We start from the raw sequence: 26,856 nt of genomic DNA, 5'->3' as shown, positions 1-26,856 counted from the left end.
GCTACAGCCTGGCTAGCGGACCACTTTCTTCCCGTCCTGGTCTCAACACCTGCTCTTCGGACCATGTCATCCCTTGAATCCTTCAGCGTCATGACAAGTCTGGCCTTTGCCACCTTGTACTCCTCCACCAACGAACTCAATGGGAGCTGTAGTTGATTTGATCGTCCATAGAGCCCAATGTTGCTGAAGCTGGGTGGTACGCCAAGCCACTTTCGCAAATGCCTACTAATGGTTCTCTCCAGTCCTTCCACCACTGTTGTTGCCTCCTCATACAGCATCAGTGGCCACATCAGTCTTCGGAGAAGCCCATTCTGGAATAACCAGGCCTTGAATTTGCCAGGTAGTCCGCTTCTGTCAATCTGCTTCAGCCCTTCAGTGAGCTGGTTCTTGATGCGCTTGATGTTGTTCCCATCTTGGAGTGTAGCATCATACCACTTCCCAAGGCATTTAATGGGGCTGTCCATTATCGATGGTATGTCCTCACCTTGCACTGTCAGATTGAATTTCTTGGTAGGTTGGCCTTTCCTGATAACAAGTGCTCTGGACTTTCTGGGTTTGAACCTCATTCTGGACCAAGTTGCTGCCTCTTCTAGGGCCGAAAGCATCCACCTTGCTTGAATGTGGGTCTTTGCTGTCTGAGTGAGGTCATCCATGAATCCCTTAACTGGAGGTAGGTAGATTCCAGTTGCTGCTTTTGGACCACGTGTCTCTCTCTTCGCCGCATTGATGATGAGGTTCATACCCATCACAAACAGGACCACAGAGATTGTGCATCCTGTGACAATGCCTTTCTCCAAGCTTTGCCATGCTGTTGTCTTGTCTCCCACAGCAAAGCGTAGCTTAATGCCTCTGTAGTAGTCTTTTACCAGGTTACAAACGTGTTCTGGTACATGATACTGCTCAAGTGCCTTCTCAATCAACTTGTGGGGTATTGATCCATAAGCGTTGTCAAGGTCTAGCCACACTACAGTCAGGTCATCATGGTTCACTCGTGCTTCCCGAATCACTTGGCTGAGAACACTGGTATGCTCGACGCATCCTGAAAATCCGGGAACTCCACCCTTCTGAACTGACGTATCAACGTAGTTGTTGTCAGTAAGGAAAGTTGTCAGTCGCTTGGCTAGGACTGCAAAGAATATCTTCCCCTCTACGTTGAGCAGAGAAATGGTCCGGAACTGACCAATATCCTTCGAGTCCTTCTCCTTTGGGGCGAATATTCCCTCCGCTCTCTTCCAGCAATCCGGATTTCGCCCTTTCTTCAAATAACTCTAAGTAGGGTTATATAGTTTCCGAAGTATGCCTGGGCACATCTTATAGACACGAAAAGGAATGTAATTCGGGCCTGGGGCTGAGCCTGTCCTCGCTTTCTTCACCACGTGCTGTACATCAGACAATGATGGCTCCTTTGTGTCCAAAGGAGTTTCTGGTGGGTCTTCTGGTTCTAGCCTTGAACAGTCACCCAGTGGAACCTCCCGTGAAGGATCACCGTGGACATTGCGTAAGTGCTGTTCTATGTCCTCCATACTGCTCTCTACTGTTCCTGATCGTTCGTTGTCAAGGATGTCTTTGGAGAACTGGTATGGATTCGGGATGAATCTAGCTCTCTGTCTCTCCCTCTTCCTTTTCCTCTGTCTTGTTTGCTCAGCCTTGTTGAGAGTGCTCAGTTTCTCTCGTAAAGTGCTTCGTAACTGTTGGAGTCCTACTTTCTCTTCTTCCTTGGCTTTTCTATACTGCCTCTTTACACTTGTAAGCTCCTTTCTGGTCTGTTTGATTAGCCTCTGTCTTCTGCTCATGATTGGGGCTGGCTTTTCTGGTTTCTTCTCCGCAAAGCCAAACCTCTCTTTGCTTACAGTATAGATGAGGCCCGTCATTGCTCTTATCTTTCGGTCAGCTGGACCCTGAAGGGTTTTTTCCAGTATAGCGGAGACGTCTCGATCTAGCTCCTGCCACGCTCGCCGGTCTGTCGTCTTGGGCCATTCTATCCGTTGGCACCTCTTCTCATCATCTCCCGGAGCTGTTTGTACTTGTGGTGCTGGTTCTGCATGTGCTGGAGTGTCATCGTCCAGTGGGGGAAGAAAAAAAAGGTCATGGTCGTCCTCTTCCTGCTGCCTGCCCTGGGTGTTTGAAACCAGATAATCAGAAGCGTAGAGGTTCCTAGTTCTATGGGATTCAATTCTTTTGTAAGCAGTCACCATCTGATCTAAAATGGCACTAAATGACAGGGTTTTCTCTCATTTTTACAAGATGTTGTTGTTGTTGTTGGTCACAGCCACACGGCCGCAGTAATCTCCCCTGGTAAACGTCATATGTTCAGTTTTGTGACCCCGGGGTAGGGTCAAATTTGAGCCAAGGGGAATAATTTGAACAAATTTGGTAGATGACTATAAGATGTCACTACATACCAAATTTAGTAGCCCTAGGCTCTATAATTATGAACAAGAAGATTTTTAAAGTTTGCACAAAATGGCCTTATTTAAGCATATGTTCATTTTTGTGACCCCCGGGGAAGGGTCAAATTTGACCCCAGGGGCATAATTTGAACAAACTAAGTAGAGAACTATTACATGTCAGTACATACCAAATTTGGTAGCCCTATGCCATATGGTTATGGACAAGAAGATTTTTTAAAAGTTTTCACAAAAAAGGCCTTATATAAGCATATGTTCAATTTTGTGACCCTCGGGGCAGGGTCAAACTTGACCCCAGGGGCATAATTTGAACACACTTGGTAGAGGAATATAAGAGGCCACTACATACCAAATTTTGTAGCCCTAGGCCCAATGGTTATGGACGGGAAGATTTGTAAAATTTTCACAAAATAGACCCTATATAAGCTTATGTTCAATTTTGTGACCCCTTGGGCAGGGTCAAGTTTGACCCTAGGGGCATTATTTGAACAAATTTGAAAGAGGTTCACCCCAGGAACATTCCTGAGAAATTTCATCAGAATTGGACCAGTAGTTTAGGAGAAGAAGATGTTTAAAGAAAAAGTTAACGCACGCACGCACGACGGACACAGGACCATGACATAAGCCCCGCTTGCCTCTGGCCAGTGGAGCTAAAAATCATTGAAAAAGTAAAATTCGCAAATCGTACATCGTAAAATAATAATGTGACATGTAAAACGCATTAACTAACAATTAAGTCTTAATGACCAACCTGCTTGTAAAATTGTGCTCATACAATATAAAGAAGTGAAACTCCAGCTGCTGGAGCAGTATTGAATTTTCAGTAAAAACAATTAGTTGGTCCTTTATTTAAGGCAAGTGACCGATTGCCCAAACAGTACAAAACAGCACAATACAGCACAATACAAACCAACATAAACACAAAATATGAATAAAGCTGGGGTCACCGCCTTGGAACGGTCAATGCAAAGCATTAGCCATATTGTTTATCTAATTAATGGTATCTTTTTCTGGTGTAAAAACCGACCTAAAATGATGAAATTGAAATTAAATTGGAATTATATAGCGCGCTGTACTTCACTTGATGACTTTTCGAACGCAGCATTTTTTACCTTAAATACCTCATTTACGAGTAAATATCTTGATTTAAAATTGTACATGTGATCATTTGACTACAATATGTACAAGCAAACGATGAAATCATTCATCCATGACGATCGGATGCTTCAGCAAGTGGGGAAGATAGCCTGCAACATGCCGATTGCGCTGTTGCGCTCCTGAAATTTAATACGAGACATATTGATTTTTAAATTAGTTTTATGTTTTCCTAGTGACTACTAGTGTATCAACCTACCTAAAATAAAGAAATTGAAATAAAATTAGAATCATATCGCGTTTCACCATTTTTACGTGCAAAAAGATGAAACCACACCTTCCCCACGTGCAAAAGTGTCTGATTATCAGGGATGAATAATTTTCTCGGAATCTTGCACAGAATATAGTCAAATGATCACATGTTAATGTTTAAATAAAAATCTTAATTCATTACTGGGATATTCAAGTTTGAAGAGTTTTGCGTTAGAAAAGTCTCAAAGTGTATAAGACAAGCGAGCTATTCAGGCATAATGACACACGTGGTCTTGTACTGTGTTATTATACCTGAATGGCTTGCTGGCCTAAGCTATTATCTGAGGACATCGTATTTACTGCAAGGTGATGTTTATGTTATTGTTTGATAAACATTTTTTATGTATAAAACTATTATAACAAGACTATTGCCAAGCAATACATGTCCCCTACCGGCTCCACTATTGCCAGAAATTCCACCATTGTCAGTTTTTTATATATATTTGTTGCCATAGCAACCAGAATTTTTGTCTTAGGAACAAAATAAAATGACGTGCATAATGTCCATATTGCCATCTATCCATGTTTTAAGTTTCAAGAAAAAATGTTAAGAACTTTTAAAGTTATCGCAGGATCCAGAAAACCACCATTTGCAGCATTCTTTTTAGTCTAGTTGTTGCCATAGCAACCAGGATTTTTGACGTAGGAGCAAAATGAAATGACATGCATAATGTCAATATTGCCATCTATCCATGTTTCAAGTTTCATGAAAAAATATTAAAGCGGGTATATACGATTTTTGATATGTGTTTAATTGTAATATATTGATATAATATGTTACAATAACACAAAATAGGCAAGAAAAATTATACATTAAAGCCGAATTTCATAAAATGCAGCAAAGACAAATTAGCGCCCCGAGCCGATAGTGACGTACATATTTTCCTACAATAACCGGAGCATTCGTCTTTGTATTATAAACCGTTAAACTACGAGGGGTGTTCCAGAAGTTCGTGGATTTTCACTATAACTTATTAGTTTGCTGGTAAAAGTCAATGAAATTTACATATTATACAAACCAATTATCACGGACTTTATATATAAGCTAAAAATGCATGAATTCCATAAAGCGCGTTTGAAACGCGTTGCCATAGAGACCTCAGTAACGACATGCGGCGCACGCGTGTATTTTATTATAAGTATGAGCGTTACGCGAATTTAAATTTGGTTTAAATGTCGTTGATAAACAGAATTTACGGCAAATTTCACGTTACAGCGCCTAAGTCCTCCTTACAGCCCGGATTTGGCCCCTATGGACTTCCGCGTCTTCCCGGAAGTTAAATCACAGTTGCGCGGTATTCGCTTTGCAAGTAAACAGGAACTTACAGTTGCAGCAAAGCGAATCGTGTCGCCTTTTGACGCTGACTGGTATAGAGACACTTTTGAACAGTGAATTTCCCGACACATAAAGTGCATTCGCGTGGAGGTGATTACAGTATGTGTAAAAGATTTGACAGTTGTTAACTTCATAACGTCATTGACGTTGAACAGAAACGTTACACGTGCGTCGGTGAGCGCATTGTGCACATGTTTAAATCTCTGATATATATTTATTGTTTTATGTATTTCCATGATATTTGGAGAGTAGATTTGGAAAGGACGAAATATTCTTAACATGCTATTTGTTTGTCAATTTATGTTACCAAATGAAAGTTAAAGCGAAAATCCACGAACTTCTGGAACACCCCTCGTAAGTTTAGATGCACATCGCTGGCGAATTCGGCTGTACAGCCGTTTTCATTTTCAGAATTAAATATCTGGCTTTTTTCGCATTTTTCGACACAGGTTCTCCTTAACTTTTATTTTAATTTATATTGAAATATATATAATAAGTTTTTTACACAGTTTATATAAATTCATAAATATTTGACAAAATCGTATATATCCGCTTTAAAAACTTTTAAAGTTATTGCAGGATCCAGAAAAGTCTGACTGACTGACGGACTGACGGACGGACAGAGCGCAAACCATAAGTCCCCTCCGGTAAAACTGGTAGGGGACAATTATTACGAACGATGAAATGCGGTTTATAAAATTGTCTCCCTTGACGAGATCACGTGACCGAAAAGAAACGACGGTCTCGTGTCCTTCTTAGACTGAAAGTACCTCGTGCATTGGCTGTTTCGCGAAAATTGGCAGGATGAACAAAGCATACGATAACATGGTTTTTAATTTGTCAGAAAGAGTAACTTCAGCTACTCACATATTGCAAAAGACACTTAAGACATTAGGACTAGTTTTTGCTGTATTTTGGGTAGCTGTTTTCTTGTATGCGTCATTTTATTACTATTACGTACCAGTAGTTGCACAAGAAAGACCAGTCCACTTTCAGTTCAGGTAATTTTCACGTTGTGTCAAATTCATTTAACATGCTCGTTTTTGATGGTGCAATATTATTGACTGACTAATTATATATTGAGGATGGCCAAGAAAACAGAATCTATTTTCCATTTTTCTTGCTTGACGCTTCATAGATGATAGATTAGTTAAGTACCATCTAATCTACTCACACAGATTATCCTCTATTCCTATAACTTCGTGCAGCCCTATAAGATCGTGTACTTTTTTATCACGTAAACTTCTAAGCAACATTCGAACGCACGTGCCCGAAAACTGTTAACTATTGTAACGCGAGAATTTCCACAGCCGATAAGACAACAATCATGAGGAAAAAACAATAAATATGATATAAATTGTCCGTTTTTCTGACCTCGTTCCAAAGAAATAGCCCAAACAATGTTTAAAAACTGCACATTTCCTTCACCAGACGGCTATGTTTGTCAATGTTTTGATCGTAAAATGTTGTAAGAGTAGTTTCCCTTGGAGGCCCGTCTCGAATTTGTATTGTGCTCTCTGTACTTTGCATTACAATACGATTAAAGTATGCTGTGTACTGGTCATGTACGTAATTCCGGCCTGTACGTAAAAAATCGGCCACCTATGTAAAATCATTTTCATGATCTTAACGCACATATTTTGTTTTTATTTAGAAAAATCAACATGAAAACCATCCCTACTCTCAATATTTTGCAAATGTAAGAACCACATCACTGTAAACTTTTGTGTTAAAATGTCACAAATATAGCGGGAAATATTTGGCTCGTGGGGAAAGTGATGTCATCATTTGTTTCAACAATTATATTCATATAAGAAACAAATATATTTGATAAAATTATTTTTATTTTATCTAATAAACTTAAATTAAAGTTTTACCAATTAATTGTACAAAAAATTATAGTCAAAACATAAAAATCAGAACCTAAATATATTTTTTAATATATGAATTACCTCCCTTTATAAGAATATTACTAGATTACATGTTTTAATATTATATATAAGCGTTTACTAATAATCAACACTGAAGTCAACTTTTCAAACAAAATGTGTTTACTTTTTTAGCTATGTTTGTAAAGAATTATTAAACACATTAAAAACAATTTTTTTTTAATGAATTAGCAGTTTCCCATTGCTTATATTTATTAAAATAGGTAGGGGGAGTAACTGGTATAATAATTTCGCATTTATTTTAAATTTCAAGTCAAAAATTTTAATAGCATAAACATTGATTAATACTCTGAATTTGAGGACATTTGTCAAAAGATAATGCTTTGTAATTTTATCTGCAGATCAAACTGAAAAGTGGCCGATTTTTTAGGTACATTTAACCTACGAAAATGGATAGTTTACATGTCATCATTTTCTGTTAATTAAGTAACATTCACCGATCTAATTCTATTTAAATTTTCATGCTAGGTTAGTTTTGAACCCAGGATTATATATGTGAAGTTTAGTTTCAACCAGTTGCCTAACACTAAAGATTTTTCTTAAATAGTCCCAAAAGTGGCCGGAATTACGTACATGACCAGTATGCAGAAAATTGTACCCCCAAATGATGACACGAGACCATACGTTAAGATTGTGACCGGCCTATTGCAATAAATGTTCTCACTGCGTCAATTTGGGATTTTGTCACAAAACAACTGTCATTAGAAGGGGTTACAGCTTTTAATGCCCCATTTGTGAATAGAATTTTATTTAGCAATTTTCCGTTAGTACATGTAAATACTCTTTATCTAGACCTCTGAATACAGTTATCACAGTTCATATTTCATTTTTATGAAGACCTGTTTTGTTTAAACCATTTTTTTCAATACAGTCTATTCAAGAAATTCATCTAAAACAACACATATTTAATACAAATAAACACATACACTGTAACTCCAATATAACGCGGATGACGGGGTCCAAGACACGCAACCGCGTTATAAGCGGACAGCGTTATAAGTTTTGAGCTAGTTTATTGCAGGGGGATATAAAAAGAGGTAAAGTATGGCCTATAATATAGGTCCTGTGTATTGCCATGCTGTGTTGTCATCCGCAAATACTTGCATATAAACCGAATTGAACGATAAAGTAATACATACCGCTTTTCTAATGTGCACATGCATCCGATAATCCAATATAATTACAACATCGATTACGAAAAAATAATCTTTAACATTTAACTAGCCATAACTATGTCGTTCATCGTCAGATTTTAAAATCATTTGGCACATTTGTTCACCATCATTGGACGGTGTGTCGCGCGAAATAATTACGTCGATATCTCCAAGGTCAAGGTCACACTTTGAGTTCAAAGGTCAAAAATGGCCATAAATGAGCTTGTCCTGGCCATAACTATGTCATTCATTGTGAGATTTTAAAATCATTTGGCACATTTGTTCACCATCATGGGACGGTGTGTCCCACGAAAGAATCACGTCAATATCTCCAATGTCAAGGTCGCCACGACTAAAAATAGATTTAAAAAAAAAAAAAAAATTACAAAGGGGGTTAATTTTTTTTGGTCATTTCAAAAGTTCAGTTTGAGTTTTTTCCCTTTATCAGATTTTTTTTTCACAATGAAAACCTGGTTTTGTGACAATTTTGTCCCTTGTTTATTTTTATATCAATGGAAAATGAAAGATTTTTTCACTATTTTGTTTAAAAAGTATTTAAAGAAATCAATGCAAGAATACATGACAAGTAAGGATCATGTCAAAAAGGTGCCATTTAAGGCCCTATCATCAGTTTTGGGTACCCCAACCTGAATAGGTGAGAAGACTGTAAGAAGACTGTGGGGACAGTGGGGCAAGAGGAACAACTCATACACAGTAATTGACAGGATCAGGTTCTTGTTGAATCAAGCACAGAATTATCTGAGCATTCATAATTCATTAAAAAGTTCAATCGACCAGAAAAATCCAATTGACCAACTTTGACTAATTTGCAAATTTTGAGAGATTGGCCTACAAATTGCATGAACAGGTATAAAATAGTGGGTATTAATACACGTAGCTTAAGACATTGTTGGCAACATGTCTGTTTAATTTATATTATCAATATTGTTTAATTAGGCATGGAATATAAATCAAAATTGGGGGTAAAGTTCAATCGACCAGTATTGACCAGTAATGACCACTTCGGGAGTATTGACCGGGGCGGTTTTAACCGGTTAAAACCGCTGGTTAAAACCGGGGATGGTCGATTGGTGCCAACCCTGTTATAAACACATCCCAGGGCCTCGCTGTGATGTCATCAATATCGGTGCACGATCTTATAGGATAATTCTGTGTGACGCAGACTACGATGTACATGAATGTTTAAAGGTACGTAACTCCATTTTTATTATCTGTCAACCAACATATTTCACTCGTTATTTGTTAAACAAAAGATAAATCATAAAGTATATATCAAGTTTAGTTATTGTCTAATGATTTTTCATGAAGGATATGCCTTTGAAGTTTAAGGTGCACAAACTTATAGGTTTAGAGGCTAGTTAAGTACCATCTAATCTACACACAATTACGCCAATATGTTTTATATGAAGGTTTGCATGACACATCACTGTTTCAAATACAGATATTCACGTTATAAGGGTTTTTGAGACAACGTGCAGAGAGCATGAGTTGGTTATGCTTGCTCAATGTCATATTTTAAAGTAAAAATATTTAGCCTTTATTTAAATTTACGCTTTGTATCTCCTTTCCACAGCACTTTGAAGGATTTTAATGAAACATGGCTACCATGTTCTTCCTTATGTAATGTTATGAGACGATGTGCAGAAGGCATTAGTCCATATACATGTAAACGGACTCCCAGAGCCTTTGATAATTTTTGCTATGGCGGCTCTGGGAGTCCATATGCACCCCTATATAAACATGGGTGCAGTTCAGCGCAGAGAATCGTTCGAGACATATTGATAAAAATAATTAATAAAGTAAATAAACATGTTAAATTTACCTGAACAGCAACCTACAGACGTTATCCTTTGCATGCACCCTAATAAATACGACAATGTTTCAACACACTATTCTCGTTGACATTTTTATGTTGAATTTGAAACAGTTTTTCTGTGTCGAATATTCGATATCGTTGTCGACTTTAATAGGCTCCATCACATAACCCAACGTGCAAAATATTGGTGTCCTGCGACCTAACCAATATTGGGTCAATTTTCCAATATGGCGGATACAGCGTACCAAAGAAAAACTAAATCAATAAAAATCAATTATTTATTGCTTTTATGGTACCATTTGGATGAGTTTGCGGTTAAGACAGGTAAACTTTAATAGGTTCTTGCAGTTTCAGTGTTCCTTAACCCTTGCATTGTTGATAACATTTTGCACCCATGGACAAGAGAGAGCGCATTGCAACTCTCAGCAACCCATTGGGTTATAAAGCTGAGAGTTGAATTATTGCAACTTCAGAACTTCAGAAGGCATGAGTTAGTCACACTATCTTAAGGTCAAGGTTATACCTCAAGGTCAAACAATTGAGCCTCTAATTGTGTGCATGATCCATATAACCAGTTTACCCATTGAAGGATGAAATAAAATTGACCATGTTAAGGTCACTTAGGCGATGTGCAAAAAGCCCTTAATAATAAATAGTCATGCTAGCTCAAAGCCAAGGTCAACTTTGAAGGTCAAATGTTTAAACATTTATAGTGTGTTTCCTCTCCATAATTGCTATACCTTTGGGCAGATTTTCATGAAACCTGACCGAAATGTTTATGTTCAAAGTCAAGGGCAGGCTTAAAGGTAAAAATTTTGGGCCTCCATTTTTTGTGTTAACTCCATATACCAAAAAATTTTGGGCCTCCATTTTTTGTGTTAACTCCATATACCCTATACCCATTGAAAGGTTTAAGTGAAATTGGACTTGCATGTAAATTTCAGTGATATTATGTGTAGAAGGCAAAAGTCATAGGTCAATAATGCGGACTAAATGTCAATGTTACTCAAGGTGTCTGCATCATTTTGTTATTAAAATGTCAAGTTATTTTATTAAGCAAATACATTTATGTGCATCACCAGGTTTTTTTCTGCTATGTAAGAAAGGCCATAAAACGGTCCCGATCCCAAAGCACACGGAGAGGATCCCAAACCATTTGTGGTAGATTTTGTCGATATTTTTTTTCCAAATTTGCCATTTTATCAATTTAAAGAGTCCTCCCAAAACCCTATGATTACAAGCTTAACAATATATCATATATATTGCAATCAAATCAATGGCGTACTGGATGAGGGTAATCGGCCCATTTTTCATGCAAAGGAGAGCCTAAAATTCTCTATTAAAGGTTTTCAAAAGAAGCATTGAACAAATAAATAAACTTCAACATTTAAAGATGCAAAAAAATGCCCTGTGATTACAAAAAAGTGTTAAGACAGGCAAACAGAACTGTAATTTTGATATTTTGATTTAGTAACAAACTGTAACATAAGAAACCTTTTTTCGTTGCAGCGTTTGTGAGTCAGGTATTGGAATTTGCTCCTTCCCAACAGCCAATGTTAGCCTTTCAAAAGATGGAAAGAGTCAGGTACATACACAATTCTAAAGCGTTGTTCTTTGTAGGTGCCAGCAAACCACAAAAGTGAACAAAAAATATACAAATATGTTAAAACTAGAAATGGCGCGGCAGAGGCCGACGCGTATCCCCACGCCGAATGTTTGACCTAGTTGTGCCCCAGGGTTGGTAATGGGGCCATGCATAGCTGAGATTGACCGTATTGTCATAAGAGAAGTTCATCATCAATTAGAAGTGAATTGGTGTAGAAATGAAGAAGTAATAGTAAAAGGCAATTTTGGGTGGGTGTGACATATGTGGGCAGGGCGCCCCAGGGTTGGTAATTGTGCCATGCATAGTTGAGATTGACCGTATTGTCATAAGAGAAGTTCAGTATCAATTTGAAGTGAATCGGTGTAGAAATGAAGAAATTATAGTAAAAGGCAATTTTGGGCGGGTGTGGTCTATGTGGGCGGGGCCCCAGGGTTGGTAATGGGGCAATGCATAGTTGAGATTGACCCTAATGTCATAAGAGAAGTTCAGTATCAATTTGAAGTGAATCCGTGTAGAAATGAAAAAATTATAGTAAATGGAATTTTTTGGTGGGTGTGGCCTATGTGGGCGGGCGCCCCAGGGTTGGGATTGGGGCCATGCATAGTTGAGATTGACCCTAATGTCATATCAAAAGTTCAGTATCAATTTGAAGTGAATCCGTGTAGAAATGAAAAAATTATAGTAAATGGAAATATTTGGTGGGTGTGGCCTATGTGGGCGGGGCGCCCCAGGGTTGGAAATGGGGCCATGCATGGTTGAGATTGACCGTATTGTCATAAGAGAGGTCCAGTATCAATTTGAAGTGAATCGGTGTAGAAATAAAGAAGTCAATGTAAAATAACCTAAAAAAATGAGTGATAATTTCTGACGCGGCCCCACCCCAACCGCTATAACTTTTGACCCAGGGGTCAGATCAAAATTCCAAATAGTGCAGGGTCGCACATATGCTCATAGCTACCATGTGTGTAAGTTTCAAGGTTCTAGTGCTTTTAGTGTAGGAGGAGATAGTGGCGAGGACGGACGGACAGACAGACAGACGGACGGACGGCGGAGATAACCACAATATCCCCACCTTTTTTTCAAAAAGCGTGGGGATAATGAGCCCCACTCCGGGAAAACAGGGTATACTGCATGTGAGTAAGGTGTTGTCCCAGATAAGCCTGTGCATTCCTCAAACTATGATAAGCATAAAGTGAAAATCATATAAAATTGTGTCTCACTACATGTAACATGTATTATCTAACAAACATCTCTAGGGGCTTTACATTGCCCAAAGGAGGTATTCAAGGTGCAAGTATATTTTGCTAATGTATCATGTAAATCAGTATTTAGTGTAAAAATAATTTTGAAGAATGAATTTGAAAAACTAAACAGTTTTTAATGTCCCTGTTAGGGTGGCATATAGCAGTTGCCTTGTCCATCCATCAGTCTGTCTGTCCATCTGGCATTCCGTTTTCCGGAGGTTTTTTACGCAACGCTTTCAGATATTTAGCTAATTTTTTTGGTATGCGAGTCATAGTATGTGAGTCAATCTACATGACCTATAGATGGAGTGTGAGTTTCGTTCAGGGGCCATGGGTATTTGGACTTAAGTTTCTCTAAAATAGCTGCTGTGCAGCTTCAAAGCGCACTAGGGGGCATTGTGCTTCACAAACACAGCTCTTGTTCATATTGCATGAATAAAGTTGAATGTTGCGTAAAAATAAATAAAATTATTGGACTTTCTGGGTATATTGCTTTCATTAAATTTTAGATTTGTAATTTAAATTGTAAAGTAAAACAATATTTTGTTGATTGAATACTATTATTTTTCCATCCTTTTAACAACCTAAAATTGTGCATTTTGTGTGACAAGTACATGTAGATACAAACAAGTATCGTTGAAAACAATAGATGCTCCCCTTGTATTACCTTAAGAAAATCTATTATTAGCTTTGGTGACCTTGACCCCAGTGACCTTGACCCCAGTGACCTCAAACCTCATCAAAAGGTTAAGTCCATGCAAGGTACCTACTTGCTAAATATGTAAGAGATCAGTAAAATCTTGATGGCGCTATGAGAAACTGTAACAAAAGTGTGACGGAAAATCTATTATTAGCATCGGTGACCTTGACCCCAGTGACCTCAAACCTCATCAAAAGGTAGAGGTCCATGCAAGGTACCTACATGCCAAATATGTAAGAAATCGGTAGAGTATTGAAGGCGTTATGAGAAGCTGTAACAAAGGTGTGACGGAAGGAAGTAAGGAAGGACAAACTGGCAACTATATGCTTCTAGAAAATTTCAGGGAGCATAAAAATATTGTTTGACAGGACAAATGGCAGTTAAACATTTATAATTTTAATAAAGTTGACAAATGATTGTTGTTTTCAGGACTTTTCTTAAACATGTACATGTAAATGTCATTACTACAGGTTTTCAACATGGGACAGCGCTACACGATCATCCTTGAGTTGGATGTTCCTGAATCAGACATCAACAGAGTAATAGGTTGAAAGACTTTTGTTATTCTACAAATTTGATGCACTACAAAAATTTCCCATCTCTCTTAAATTGGCAACATTGTAAGGAAACGCTCATTTTAAAATAAGTAACGTATGGGCAATAATGATGGTCTTAAACAGGTAATTAAATCAGTAATTTTGTTATTTTGTTATAATTTTTAATGGAATTCAGTGTTTTTACAAGAATTGATCTGATAAAAGCTGTTTCATTTCTATATAAAGTTTTGCATTTGTGATAAATTTAGGTTTGAGTTTCACAAATCCTTAAACAATTTATTCTATATTGGCAGGTATGTTCATGATTGAGATGCGACTGTACAACAAGAATGGTGAAACTGTTAGCATCTCTTCTAGATCCGTAAGTGTACGTCACATTTAGTCCTTTTTATCTCACATGAGCACACAGCGTTTGAAATAAGCTGCGTATCAGCGTAATATACGCATTTGAAAAATCAAGATACGCTCAATTTATCATTTCCGTGCGTACATTTAAGCAAGCCAATCTGGACTTACGCAAATGATGTAAATTCTATGGGTACAACTTAAACAAAAAATAAAAACAGCTGATTGTCTTTTGTCAAAATATGAGACTGGTTGTAGTAAAAATTAGAGATAATTTGTGTGCTGGATTGTAGAAATACTTAGCCAGTCGGTATGTATACTCTGTATCATCTAGACGCATGAAGAGGTCAGCATGGCTTCTTCGAAGCCAAAACAAATTACTTCTCAAAGTAAAATTGATTCTTTTTATACAGCAAAAGTTGTATCGAGTAAAACCATTGTACTGCCAATACTGAATGATTTAATTTCCTCTGTTTTTAAAGCAAAAAGGAAACACTTAAACACTAATAAAACAATTGTTGAAAGTTGGCAAAAAACGGTGGTGGAAGCCTATAAATCAAGCACAGTTAAAAAAAAACAAAAAACGCTTTAAGAAACCTTTATAAAGTAATACAAATAGTTAATGGTTTATTGTGTTTAACAGGATTAAAGTAGTGGTTCTGTACCCCGGTTATATATTCTTGTTTTACTTTTAGCAAATTACCCTTCAAGCAAGGCAAAATTTGACAATTTTAGCCCCATGGGTAAAAAATTATCTAACGCTGGCACAAAGTGTTCATGGCGTGATGTTAGGACACTGCTATGTCTGTCATCTGTGTGTCGGTGCATTAGGTGCTTGCATGCATGAACTTTTTCTTTTTGCAACTTTTCCTTCTTTATCCCTTGACAGAATTTTACAAAACTTTTAAGAATTGATCATTGGTTTACCCTCTTTCAAACTTGTTCAAATAGATCTGGTTGTTTCATATGAAGGTCAAGAGCTGAACATAGATTTTAAAAATACAAACTTCATTAAACTTAGCAAATCCGCAAGGGGTCTGGAGTTTTATACTTTGCAACATGTAACATTGTCTAATGGTTCTGTACAATGTTTGTTCAATTAATGCCAGGATGTGGAAAATGGTCACACTGCAGGGTTCAAAGGAATTATATAGTCATACATGGCAAAATAACTTAAAATCGTCTCTAAAATGTTGAGGCCTCATATTTGACAGATAAGATTGTAAGGTGGCTGTCTACTTAGTTTGTTGAAATCCGTTCTCTCCGGTCTAAATTTGCTTCTCTATGGGTGTTACTTGTTCTTATTATTTGCATTTTGTGAATATTAAACAAATGTCTGCAAACACAAGGCCAAAGGTTTGGTTTTTGGCATGTAATATTGTATGGATGGTCCAGTCCCAAGTTTGTTGAAATCATGTATCTTGGATCAAAACTGATCCCTCCATGGGGGCAATGTTTATTTATTGACCATGTTCTCGCAAGTAGTTGCTTCATGACCTTCACCATCATTTTGACATGCATTATGTCAAGCTTATCTTGAGCTATTTTAAGATGTCTGTGTTTAAACATTGAAAATCCAGTGCTTAACGGATATAGGGGACGTTTCCCGAGACATTTGAAAATGGCAAATAACTTTGATTTTTATGTTTGAAAGGCTATTTAATTGATTTAGAGGTTACAAAACAGTATTAGGAGATTATTAGCTCGGCTGTTTTCGGAGAAAACCGGAGGTTTTGTCATAGCCAGCTCGTCATGTTGTGTCCGTCGTCGTGTCCGCCGTCCGTGACGTGCTAAAACCTTAAAATTTTGTCAAGGTTTTAAACATTGGCTCTAAAATCAAAGTGCTTCAACCTACAACTTTGATACTTCATATGTAGCTGCACCTTGATGAGTTCTACATGCCACACCCATTTTTGGGTCACTAGGTCAAAGGTCAAAATCACTGTGAGCTCTAAAAAAATAAATATTCTGTCAAGCTTTTATTTATTCAAAACTGCACCCGCAGCCGAGCGTGGCACCCGTTATGGGATGCTCTTGTTTTAAAATATCCAATGTTACACAATTCCTGACACCCCTTTATGACTTGAGTGCAACCTTGTAAACACATGAAAGTAATATTTTTTTTCATCAGGAAATTTGCTCAGAACTTTTGTTCTAATGATATCTTCTGATATCTAAAATGGTTACTAAAACATCACAAATACTGCTCGGAACAGATCAGGTCCTCAAGGTCTCTGGTGTGGGACTGAGTGCCTTGTTAGTTTCAAAGCCTAGACACATCAATCTGACTCTCACAGATGATGTAATAGTTCTTTCAGGAATGCATTGTTTGAAATATTCTTATAAAACGTGTGTGTCCACATTGTAATTATACGTTGTAATTAGACGTATTGATAATTAATTTTTTTCAAAAAGATCATTGATGTTCTATTACAGGCAAGCATCCAGTACAAGTCGGACCTTCTTCGCTCATTGGAAACATTTATGTTTGCACCAATGTTTTTATTCGGCTACATGCAGCAGAAACAATACCTCAATATTGAGCTGTTTCCAGACTTTGTTGATAACGCGGTGAGTACCCTCATTAATGCCTGTTTTTTTGGCAGGCTTTTAGACTGCTGTAATGTTTTGTGTTCAGATTTGTATAGAGTGTGAACTGATCTTTTAAACATGTTATTGTTTAAATGCATGCACCATTGCTTATTTTTTGTTATTGTTTTTCAAGCATTTCCTTGGGAACTGCTTATGTTAATACTGCAAAGTTTTGATTGCAGCAAAGATTTTATACGATCACAAACTTTTGTTTACTTAAAACTTTTCTTCTTAAGTTTCATACCTACACTTTAGCCTATTATTATGTACGGTAATATCTTTGACCTTAACTGCACTCATTAATTTTATATTGATGAATACTGCATTAATTTTAACACCGGAGAAGCGGTATAAAAGGTCCCCACACTCACAAAATGTCTACTATTCAGATGTACACTGGTGTGTTAACAGCAGAAAACAAAAATGATTTTTTCATAATATTGCAGTTTTTAACCAGGTTTTTAACCAGGTTTTCCGAAGGAAAAAACTGGTTATTAGATTGGCGAATGCGGGCGGGCTGGCTGGCTGGCGGGCGGGCGGAACAAGCTTGTCCGGGCCATAACTATGTCGTTCATTGTCAGATTTTAAAATCATTTGGCACATTTGTTCACCATCATTGGACTGTGTTACGCGAAATAATTATGTCAATATCTCCAAGGTCAAGGTCACACTTTGAGTTCAAAGGTCAAAAATGGCCATAAATGAGCTTGTCCTGGCCATAACTATGTCATTCATTGTGAGATTTTAAAATCATTTGGCACATTTGTTCACCATCATGGGACGGTGTGTCGCACGAAAGAATCACGTCAATATCTCCACGACTAAAAATAGATTTTTTTTAAAAACAAACTTACAAAGGGGGTTAATTTTGTTTGTTCATTTCAAAAGTTCAATTTGAGTTTTCTCCCTTTATCAATTTTTTTTTCACAATGAAAACCTGGTTTTGTGACAATTTTGTCCCTTGTTATTTAATATTTTCCAATGAAATTTGGCATACATATACTTTGGTATACAAAAAATATGTATGTGTAATTTGGTGATTGTAAGTTATATAGTTATTGACTTATAGAAAAAAGTTTTTGTTGTCTGCTTGAAATTCAAATTTCCCTGTAAATGCTAAGCACCGCCCACTTGAAAGGTTATGAACTTCTTTCAGCCAATAGCTAGCGAATGACTCAAATCAAGTTTACATGAAAATACAGATTCTATACTATACCAAGTATGCTGTCTGCTCAAACACGTGTTTCTATTTATAAACACTCTAAATGTTAGCAGCAAATCACTGGTAGATAAACCCAGCCCACTAGTTACATGTAACGCAGGTTAACATTTTACCAAGGCAAAATCAAGCAGTTGAGATCCGGCTTTTAATCATAAAATCCTATCAAAATTTCTACCTGTTTACATATTTTTTGGCAGTGTTGCTTACACTATTAAAAATCATCATTATTATTGGAAGCTTAATCATGATTTTTAGGCCCTACCGGTGAAACCGGAGGGGACTTATGGTTTATGCTCTATTTGTCTGTCTGTCTGTCTGTGAGTCTGTCACACTTTTCTGGATCCTGCGATTACTTAAAAAGTTCTGAATATTTTTTCATGAAACTTGAAACATGGATAGATGGCAATATGGACATTATGCACGTCATTTCATTTTGTTCCTACGTTTAAAATTCAGTTTGCTATGGCAACAAATAGACTAGAAATACTGCTGAAAATGCTGGTTTTCTGGATCCTGCGATAACTTTACAAGTTTTTAACATTTGTTCATGAAACTTGAAACATGGATAGATGGCAATATGGACATTATTCACGTCATTTCATTTTGTTCCTACTTAAAAATTCTGGTTGCTATGGCAACAAATAGACTAGATATACTGCCGAAAATGGTGGTTTTCTGGATCCTGCAATAACTTTGAAAGTTCTTCATATTTTTTCATCAAACTTGAAACATGGACAGATGGCAATATGGACATTATGCACGTCAATTAATTTTGTTCCTACGTTTAAAATTCTGGTTGCTATGGCAACAAATAGACTAGAAATACTGCTGAAAATGGTGGTTTTCTGGATCCTGTAATAACTTTGAAAGTTCTTCATTTTTGGTTTTACTGGAGGGGACTTATGGTTTGCGCTCTGTCTGTCAGTCTGTCTGTCTGTCCGTCACACTTTTCTGGATCCTTTGATAACTTTAAAAGTTCTTCATATTTTTTCATGAAACTTGAAACATGGATAGATGGCAATATGGTCATTATGCACGTGATTTCATTTTGTTCCTATGTCAAGAATTATGGTTGCTATGGCAACAAATAGACTAGAAATACTGCTGAAAATGCTGGTTTCTGGATCCTGCAATTACTTTAAAAGTTCTTCATATTTTTTCATGAAACTTGAAACATGGATAAATGGCAATATGGACATTATGCACATCATTTCATTTTGTTCCTACGTCAAAAATTCTGGTTGCTATGGCAACATATATATATATATATATATATATTTATATATATATATATATATATATATATATATATATATATATATATATATATACAAAATCTGACAATGATGGAATTTCTGACAATGGGGGAGCCAGTAGGGGACATATATTGCTTGGCAATCGTCTTGTTAGATTTAAATTTAATGATATAAATTACTTATTATTGAATAACATTGCATCATGAAGAAAAGAAAAATATATTTTATTTATATTGCAATGATTAGGATATTTGTGCACGAAAAAAATTCCATTGGTCTTCAAATTCTGTTGAAGTGTTGATGTTTTTACTATTGTGTACATGGTATTCTATTTTCAGTTGGTATTAAGTTTTTCAAAAATACTTTCTGCTTGGAATATAAATGGTTCTTAATGGTAATAACAATCAAGATGAAAGAATATAACACAACAGAGTGAGTTCAGAGAAATGATGTTATGGATTTCCAAAAAAGTCTAAATAAAATATATATAGAAAACAACGAAAAATTATTTTTGTATAAAGTGGTAATTTATTAAATTAAATAAAGGGAGTGATGTATCCAAATTGTCTTAACTGCGAGGGGTTTCCAGCCCAGATTCATGATGCTGCCTATATTTTTGCAGTTTAACCCGTCCGTGGGTCTCGTTCTGGAGGTGAAGAGCAAGAGAGTGGACATCTATGCAGGATTACTCAAGGTGTATGCCCAGTTCTCTGGTTTGAGGTATGCAACACTCATAATTTATGTTTCTAAATGGGGCTTGTCATAACGCAAAATGGGTCTTACACTTTTGTCTTATGTGGCCAGTGTAGATCCATACCAGCTTGTGCAATGCGCAGTTTGGTCAACAGCTTCGCTTTAAAATCACACAAGGTTTTGTCGTCTCATTAGTGGATAGTTTAGGTCCTGACGTATTGATGTATGATTGCAAATTTCGTTCTGTAGCTATATGCTGGCCTGATATGGCATAATACCCGTTCGATTTATTCCAAAGTCAGGTCTGTAGCTACACTAGCCTGATATGGCATACTATCATTTGATTTATTTCAGTCAGGTCTGTAGCTACGCTGGCCTGATATGGCATATTACCCGTTCAATTTTATGCAAAGGCTGGTCTGTAGCTGCGCTTGCCTGATATGGCATATTACCCGTTCAATTTTATGCAAAGGCTGGTCTGTAGCTACGCTGGCCTGATATGGCATATTACCCGTTCAATTTTATGCAAAGGCTGGCCTGTAGCTACGCTGGCCTGATATGGCATATTACCCGTTCAATTTTATGCAAAGGCTGGTCTGTAGCAACCCTGGCCTGATAACCTGTCATATTTATTTTTCTGCACAATTACATAGTGAGAAATCCAGTACCAACAAGAACTGTTTCATTTTGACCTTCATCTTAGTACAGAAACTTTAACAAATTTCTTCATTTGATCTAAAATATTCAGAAGTGACATTTTAAATTTTGCCTCTCTGCTAGACAGCCTATTTTGCTGAAGAGATAGCTTACTAGCTCACTGAGTGATTTTTTCCCCATGACTTGTTACTCCAAGTTTAATAAGTACATATACATAGTTTAATGTTTGAAAGGTTCTAGTGACATTTTTTATTATCAAAAGTTAGTTAACATTTTTGCTTTATTTTAAAAAGTTATGTTTCAGGAAGGAATTGTATTCAAAATTTATTCCCCGCAATTTGTTACACGTAATAAAATAATTATAAATCTGACTATTCGTCTGTATTTTGTTTGCGTTATATCACATTCCTCTTAAAATTCAATAAATTATACTTAATGAAATTATTTATTTGTCGGAAAACTAGGTAACCAGGTCTAATATTAGAAACACCCACTAGAGGCCACATTCATGACTCAATCGTTGTAAAATTTGGTCTGAATGTTAACCTTGACAATATTAAGGTCGATTTTCAATCTGGGTCATGCATATCTAACACCTAGGTCAACAGGTAAAATTGTAGAAAAACTGTGCAACCACTCTAGAAGTCACATTTATCAATCACTTTTGATCTAGATCACATGTAACTACTAAATAGGTCACACAGTCCAATCTTAGAAAAATCATTTAACCACTGAAGAAGCCTTGTTTAATGATGCAATCTTGATCAAAGATTGTCCCATTGTTTATTTTTACTACGTTAAGGCCATTTTTGGATTTTGGCCAGATTAAGTAAACAAATATGTAACCAGGTCAAGTCTTTGACATTTAGTTTACCTTGAACCCAAGTAAGCGCTTTAAGAACCATTAAGGCCCTCCTCTTGTATGAAAAATGATTTGTTATCATTGATTACAAACAGGTACTTCCTGTACTCCTGGCCGTTCACATCGGCTTTCATCGGCATTGGAACCAACTTCTCCATGCTGGGCTTTGTGGTGCTGCTGTCATGGTATAATTCATGGTTGCCGTGGGCAGCAGCCAATCAAAATGCAGTCGTCAAGGTGATCCTGGCTAAGAATAGGAAGGAGTCACCTCCCAAGAGCCAACCAGGTTTGCTTGTTGTTTTAAACAAATTTGGTTCATATCGAGCATTTAAAGTTTTTTTCTGAAATAAACACCCTGTAGTGAATTTCATAGAAGTAACCATTTGAAGTTTTAGTTTTAAAGAGACATAAAAGAGTCCATTTCTTAGTAGTTACAATAAACTTTGTATCTTGCGATTAGACAGTAGAAAAGGTTTTTTGTGTTAAACAGTTAAACTTAAAATGTACTCAGACCAGTGAATGCTGCTGTTTGGGGTATCAATTATTTCAAAGAGAGCATTTTTTGGGGTCTAATAACAGTTTGTATCCTCATTGGAAAGGGACAATCATTTCAGGAAAGCCTTATTTTGTTAACAGTCTAAAAAGGTATATAATTGGCATAGATAAGCTGCTGATTTTGCACAACAAGAAATGAAATGTTCTCTTGCCAGTTCGTGCTGCTACAGAGACTGTGGGATGTGAGCCAGTCATGGGTGGAGATGGACAGGCTGCGGTGGATACACTGATTTTATCCCGTCCTGCTCCAACGGAGGAAGACTCTGGATTACGCCTCAGACAACCCCGCTCTGTTGATTTGCCATAATGGCTCTCTAAATTCTAAGTTGAGGTCTGTTTGTATTGTCACCTGCTTTCTTTGTCAAGCGTAGTGTTTTGGAACATATTGGTAAATGAAATAAAACAACCAAATTAGTAAAAAAAAAAACAATATTGTCTGACCTTAAAAGGCATAGTTATTCCCATCGCCTATTGCAAGGTTTGTTAATCAATCTTTTATTTTGTATACAAGTTTTGTTTTAGTATTTCAAGACCAACAGTTTTTAGCAAATCTTAAAAAATCCATATGACAAAGTTTGTTTGTTTTGATCTTCAATTGTATCTAATTGGCCCATCTAAATGCCCCAGTAGGAGGGCATGTCTGTCCGTCCGTCTGTCTGTCCGTCACACTTTGCGTTTAGGTTTCAAAAAATGCTCATAACTTCTATGTCCCCTGAGATGTAAACTTCATATTTGGTATGCATGTGTATATGGACAAGGCCTTTCCATACGCACACAAATTTTGACCCCTGTGACCTTGACATTGAACTTGGGGTCCGCGTTAAGGTTTTGAAATCTGTGTTAGGTTTCGAAAAATGCTCATAACTTCTATGTCCATTGAGATATAACCTTCATATTTGGTATGCATGTGTATATGGACAAGGCCTTTTCATATGCACAAAAATTTGACCCCTCTGACCTTGAATTTAGGGTCCGTGTTTAGGTTTCGAAATCTGCGTTTAGGTTTCAAAAAAAGCTCATAACTTCTATCAAGCGTTTATAGGGGTCATATGTCATCCTTCGGTGACAGCTCTTGTTACACTTTTATTTCTGACAAAGAGTTTTGTTTTGATGCATGCTTTTTGCATAGAGAGGACTATATTGCACTGGTCAATGTTATGGTAATGGTCAGTAATTTTTGCTTGGTAAAATCTTCAAACCACCAAAATCTTAAAAGTAAACCAGATGATACAAATATCCAGCAGGTATATCAACAGATAAAATTAAATAAGGGTATTATTATAGTGTGTTTTGACATCGCAAATTGATATCAGAATTCGATATATGAGGCAGGTGACATTTTTGATGATTGAAGTGGGTTTATAAAAAGGTATTGTGTTCATTATTTATTTTTGATTAAGTTCCTGGAATATGGAATTATTACATACATGTAGTTGTTATATGATTGATTGTATGATTGTTAATGCATATGCATTAGGAACATTTGTTATTTCAGAAAAGCTTTACATTCATAAGTATACTGTTATAGCTTGTTTTCTTTGCAAACTGTTATGAACATTTTGCAGTAAGTTAAAAACCCAAGTAAATTCTGGGCCCAGCTTTATAATTGGCCAGATTGGATTTCTTTCTTATTTACAAAAACGGATGTTCACTTGAAATTAATTGAATAACCATAATAACTCTTTAGTTTTTCGACACAATTTTTTTTTCGTGTCCAAAAATTAAGATACAAAATTTTAAAAAGATAAAACAAATATCAGAGACACAAAATACATGTGTTTGATAATATAAAATACAAATGTTGCATTGTCGATTGGATGCTTTTTGTGTGACCTGCATTAAAAGGTGAAATTCTTTTAAATAAAGAAAAAAAATGCTATTGGTGAATTAAAACATTTATTAAGTGAACTCAAAAGTAGCAGATATTTTCATTCAGTTTCTGCCACTGTTCAATGTTGACAACTTGTTAAGCAAGGACCGACTTTATTCAGAATTAAAAATAGAGTGATGTTTGAACCAAATTTAGGTAGGACCAGTGAGTGAAAATGTATTTTCCAAACTTAAAAATGAAAAAATTGTTTATTGTATTATTATTGTTTATACATAAATATGCTTAATTACGTCTTAAATGCAAGTTTAATTTACATAGCCTCATAAAAATGAAGACATGTTTTTATTGTTTGTAAGATTAAATGGAAAGTGAAGAAAGGATTTTATTTTTTGTAAGATTAAATGGAAAATAAAGAAAGGTTTTTATTGTGCGTAAGATTAAATGGAAAATAAAGAAAGGTTTTATTGTTTGTAAGATTATATGATCTCTAGACAACTAAAGGACTGTGATATTCATGCTTGTAATGATTATTTATGTCTGCACTTTTGTAAAGTATCTAATGTTAATGCTGTTTGTTATAATTTTTTTTTCATATTTTCATCCAAATAGTGTTCTTGAATGAGTCAGCACAAAGATTATTGAAAGATAATATCACAACCTCAAAATATCTCCATGTTGAGTGCAATGTCCATTCATTATTTCATTCAAGACAAAGAGAACTCAGGAAAATAAAAGGAAGATGCTTGTATTAAAAAAACTAAGATATAATTTGGTTGTGTATATTTTATTAAAATGCTATAAACTGTCTTAACAATAATGCTTACAAACATTTATTTCATCAATCGCTCGATCTATTTAAGTATTTTTTGTTTCATTATAAACAACTGACAAACTGTTATCACTACAAAATTAATAGCTTCAGAAATAAATTCATAAAAATTGGTCATTCATGACTCAATCTTGATGAAATTGGGTTTGAATAATTTTATTATTCAATAAATAAATAGTCGAGTATTGTCTAGGCGAAGTTCAAATCCGTGAATAGTTGAGTCAAAGCTAGGTTACAAGGTTACCTTATAGACACTCTAAATGCCTGAACTGTGACTTTTTAGCACAAAAGTTGGTCAGAATCTTCATCTGTACCCTAACTGCAAACTGGTTGAAAACTGGGTAAACAGCTTGAATCATTGACAAATGTTATCTCTGGTGAGTGCTGTAAGCCATATGGTCCTCTTGTTTTAGTTTTAATTCTAACATGCTACATGCCTTGGCAATGAATTGTGTTGACAAAAAGTTCCAATTTGTTGTTGTTTTTCATGAAAATACAGCATAGACAACATGTTATAATGAAAGTACAGCAATAAGTTTGTTTTATATATCTCCCCAACATAAAACAGACTCTTTATGCTGCGTGGAAATTTAAAAAACTTAAAATTAGTATATGAGCACAAAAAACTTAAAATTAGTATATGAGCATTTGTTTTCTAATTGAGTAAAAACATGAAGATCATTCCAGTTATTACTTGTTTGGTTTATTAAACATGAAAAAACATAACCAAAGAAAATAGGACAGAGGAAACACCAGTCATTTTATGTGATAAAGTTAACAAGTAGCAGATGTTTGCAAACAATAAGGAACTCTTTATAGTAGTTGAGTGCTCATTGCAACTTAGTCGATTTTAATGCAAAAATGCTTTTTATGTTATTATTTATATACTGGCATATATATATATATATATATATATGTGTTTACATAAACATGCACCCGTTACATTATTGATTTTCGTTATTTCATGTTCAATAAAAGACATTATTGATTTTTGTTATTTCATGTTCAATAAAAATGGAGCAACAAATTACAACGTACTTGTTTTCAATAACATAAACGGGCCTTTCCAATTGTACATACTGTCTGTAATAATATATATTTAAGTGGTGTTTATTCAATATATTAATCACCATTTGAAGAACTCATTGTTTCCTAACATAATTGTATTAAACGTAGATTTCATTGAATCTTCTACATTTTGGATAAAGAACATGCTAGTTTCAAAAAGTTATTTTTTTTTTGCTCACCTGATTGCTCAGGTGAGCTTTTGTGACCGGTCTTTGTCCGTCGTCCGTCCACATTTGTTTGTAAACACTATAGAGGCCACATTTATTGTCCGATCTTCATAAAACTTGGTCAGAAGCTTTGTCCCAATGAAATCTCGGCCGAGTTCGAAACTGGGTCGTGCCGGGTCAAAAACTAGGTCACTTTGTAAAAAAAAGAAAAAACTTGTAAACACTGTAGAAGTCACATTTCATGCCCAATCTTCACGTAACTTTGCCAAAATGTTTGTCTTTATGATATGTTGGTTGAGTTCAAAAGTGGTTCCGGTCCGTTTAAAAAAACATGGCCGCCAGTGGGCGGGGCAGTTTTCCTTGTTTGGCTATAGAGAAACCTTGTAAACACTCAAGGAAGTCACAATTTTTTCCCAATCATCATGAAAGTTGGTCAAAACATTGGTTTTATTGATATCTCGGACGAGTTTGTAAATGGTCCAGATCGGTGAAAAAACATGGCCACCAGTGGCCGGGGCATTTTTCTCTATATGTATATAGTGAAAGCATGTGAAAACTCTATTTGGTCAGAACATTATTTT

At 36.0% G+C, this 26,856-nt stretch overlaps 2 protein-coding genes across 7 annotated transcripts in view; one reads left to right on the top strand and one right to left on the bottom strand.

Moving 5' to 3' along the window:
- The window catches only part of LOC127870864 (poly(A) polymerase type 3-like), a 125,677-nt gene that overhangs the window by 57,754 nt on the left and 41,067 nt on the right, over positions 1–26,856 (bottom strand). The window lies entirely within an intron of this gene.
- Positions 5,853–26,856, top strand: part of LOC127870890 (seipin-like) — a 68,621-nt gene continuing 47,617 nt past the window's right edge. Inside the window, exons 1-9 of one of the 4 annotated variants that reach the window (XR_008044966.1) lie at positions 5,854–6,152; positions 11,601–11,676; positions 14,112–14,187; positions 14,492–14,565; positions 16,980–17,114; positions 20,236–20,333; positions 21,921–22,111; positions 22,536–24,549; positions 24,590–25,568. Coding sequence is in view for 2 of the 4 variants with exons in the window: in XM_052413472.1 (XP_052269432.1) it covers positions 5,956–6,152; positions 11,601–11,676; positions 14,112–14,187; positions 14,492–14,565; positions 16,980–17,114; positions 20,236–20,333; positions 21,921–22,111; positions 22,536–22,687 (999 nt within the window). In the remaining 2 variants the exon portion in view is untranslated. Of the gene's footprint in view, positions 6,153–11,600; positions 11,677–14,111; positions 14,188–14,491; positions 14,566–16,979; positions 17,115–20,235; positions 20,334–21,920; positions 22,112–22,535; positions 25,569–26,856 lie in introns of those variants that run through there. The other 3 variants (XM_052413473.1, XR_008044965.1, XM_052413472.1) reach the window with 3 other exon arrangements.

The sequence above is a fragment of the Dreissena polymorpha genome, chromosome 3 (assembly GCF_020536995.1).
Source record: "Dreissena polymorpha isolate Duluth1 chromosome 3, UMN_Dpol_1.0, whole genome shotgun sequence".
Lineage (NCBI taxonomy): Eukaryota > Metazoa > Mollusca > Bivalvia > Myida > Dreissenidae > Dreissena > Dreissena polymorpha.
Note: the sequence above shows the minus strand (reverse complement) of the source record. Positions and strands in the feature narration are given on the sequence as shown.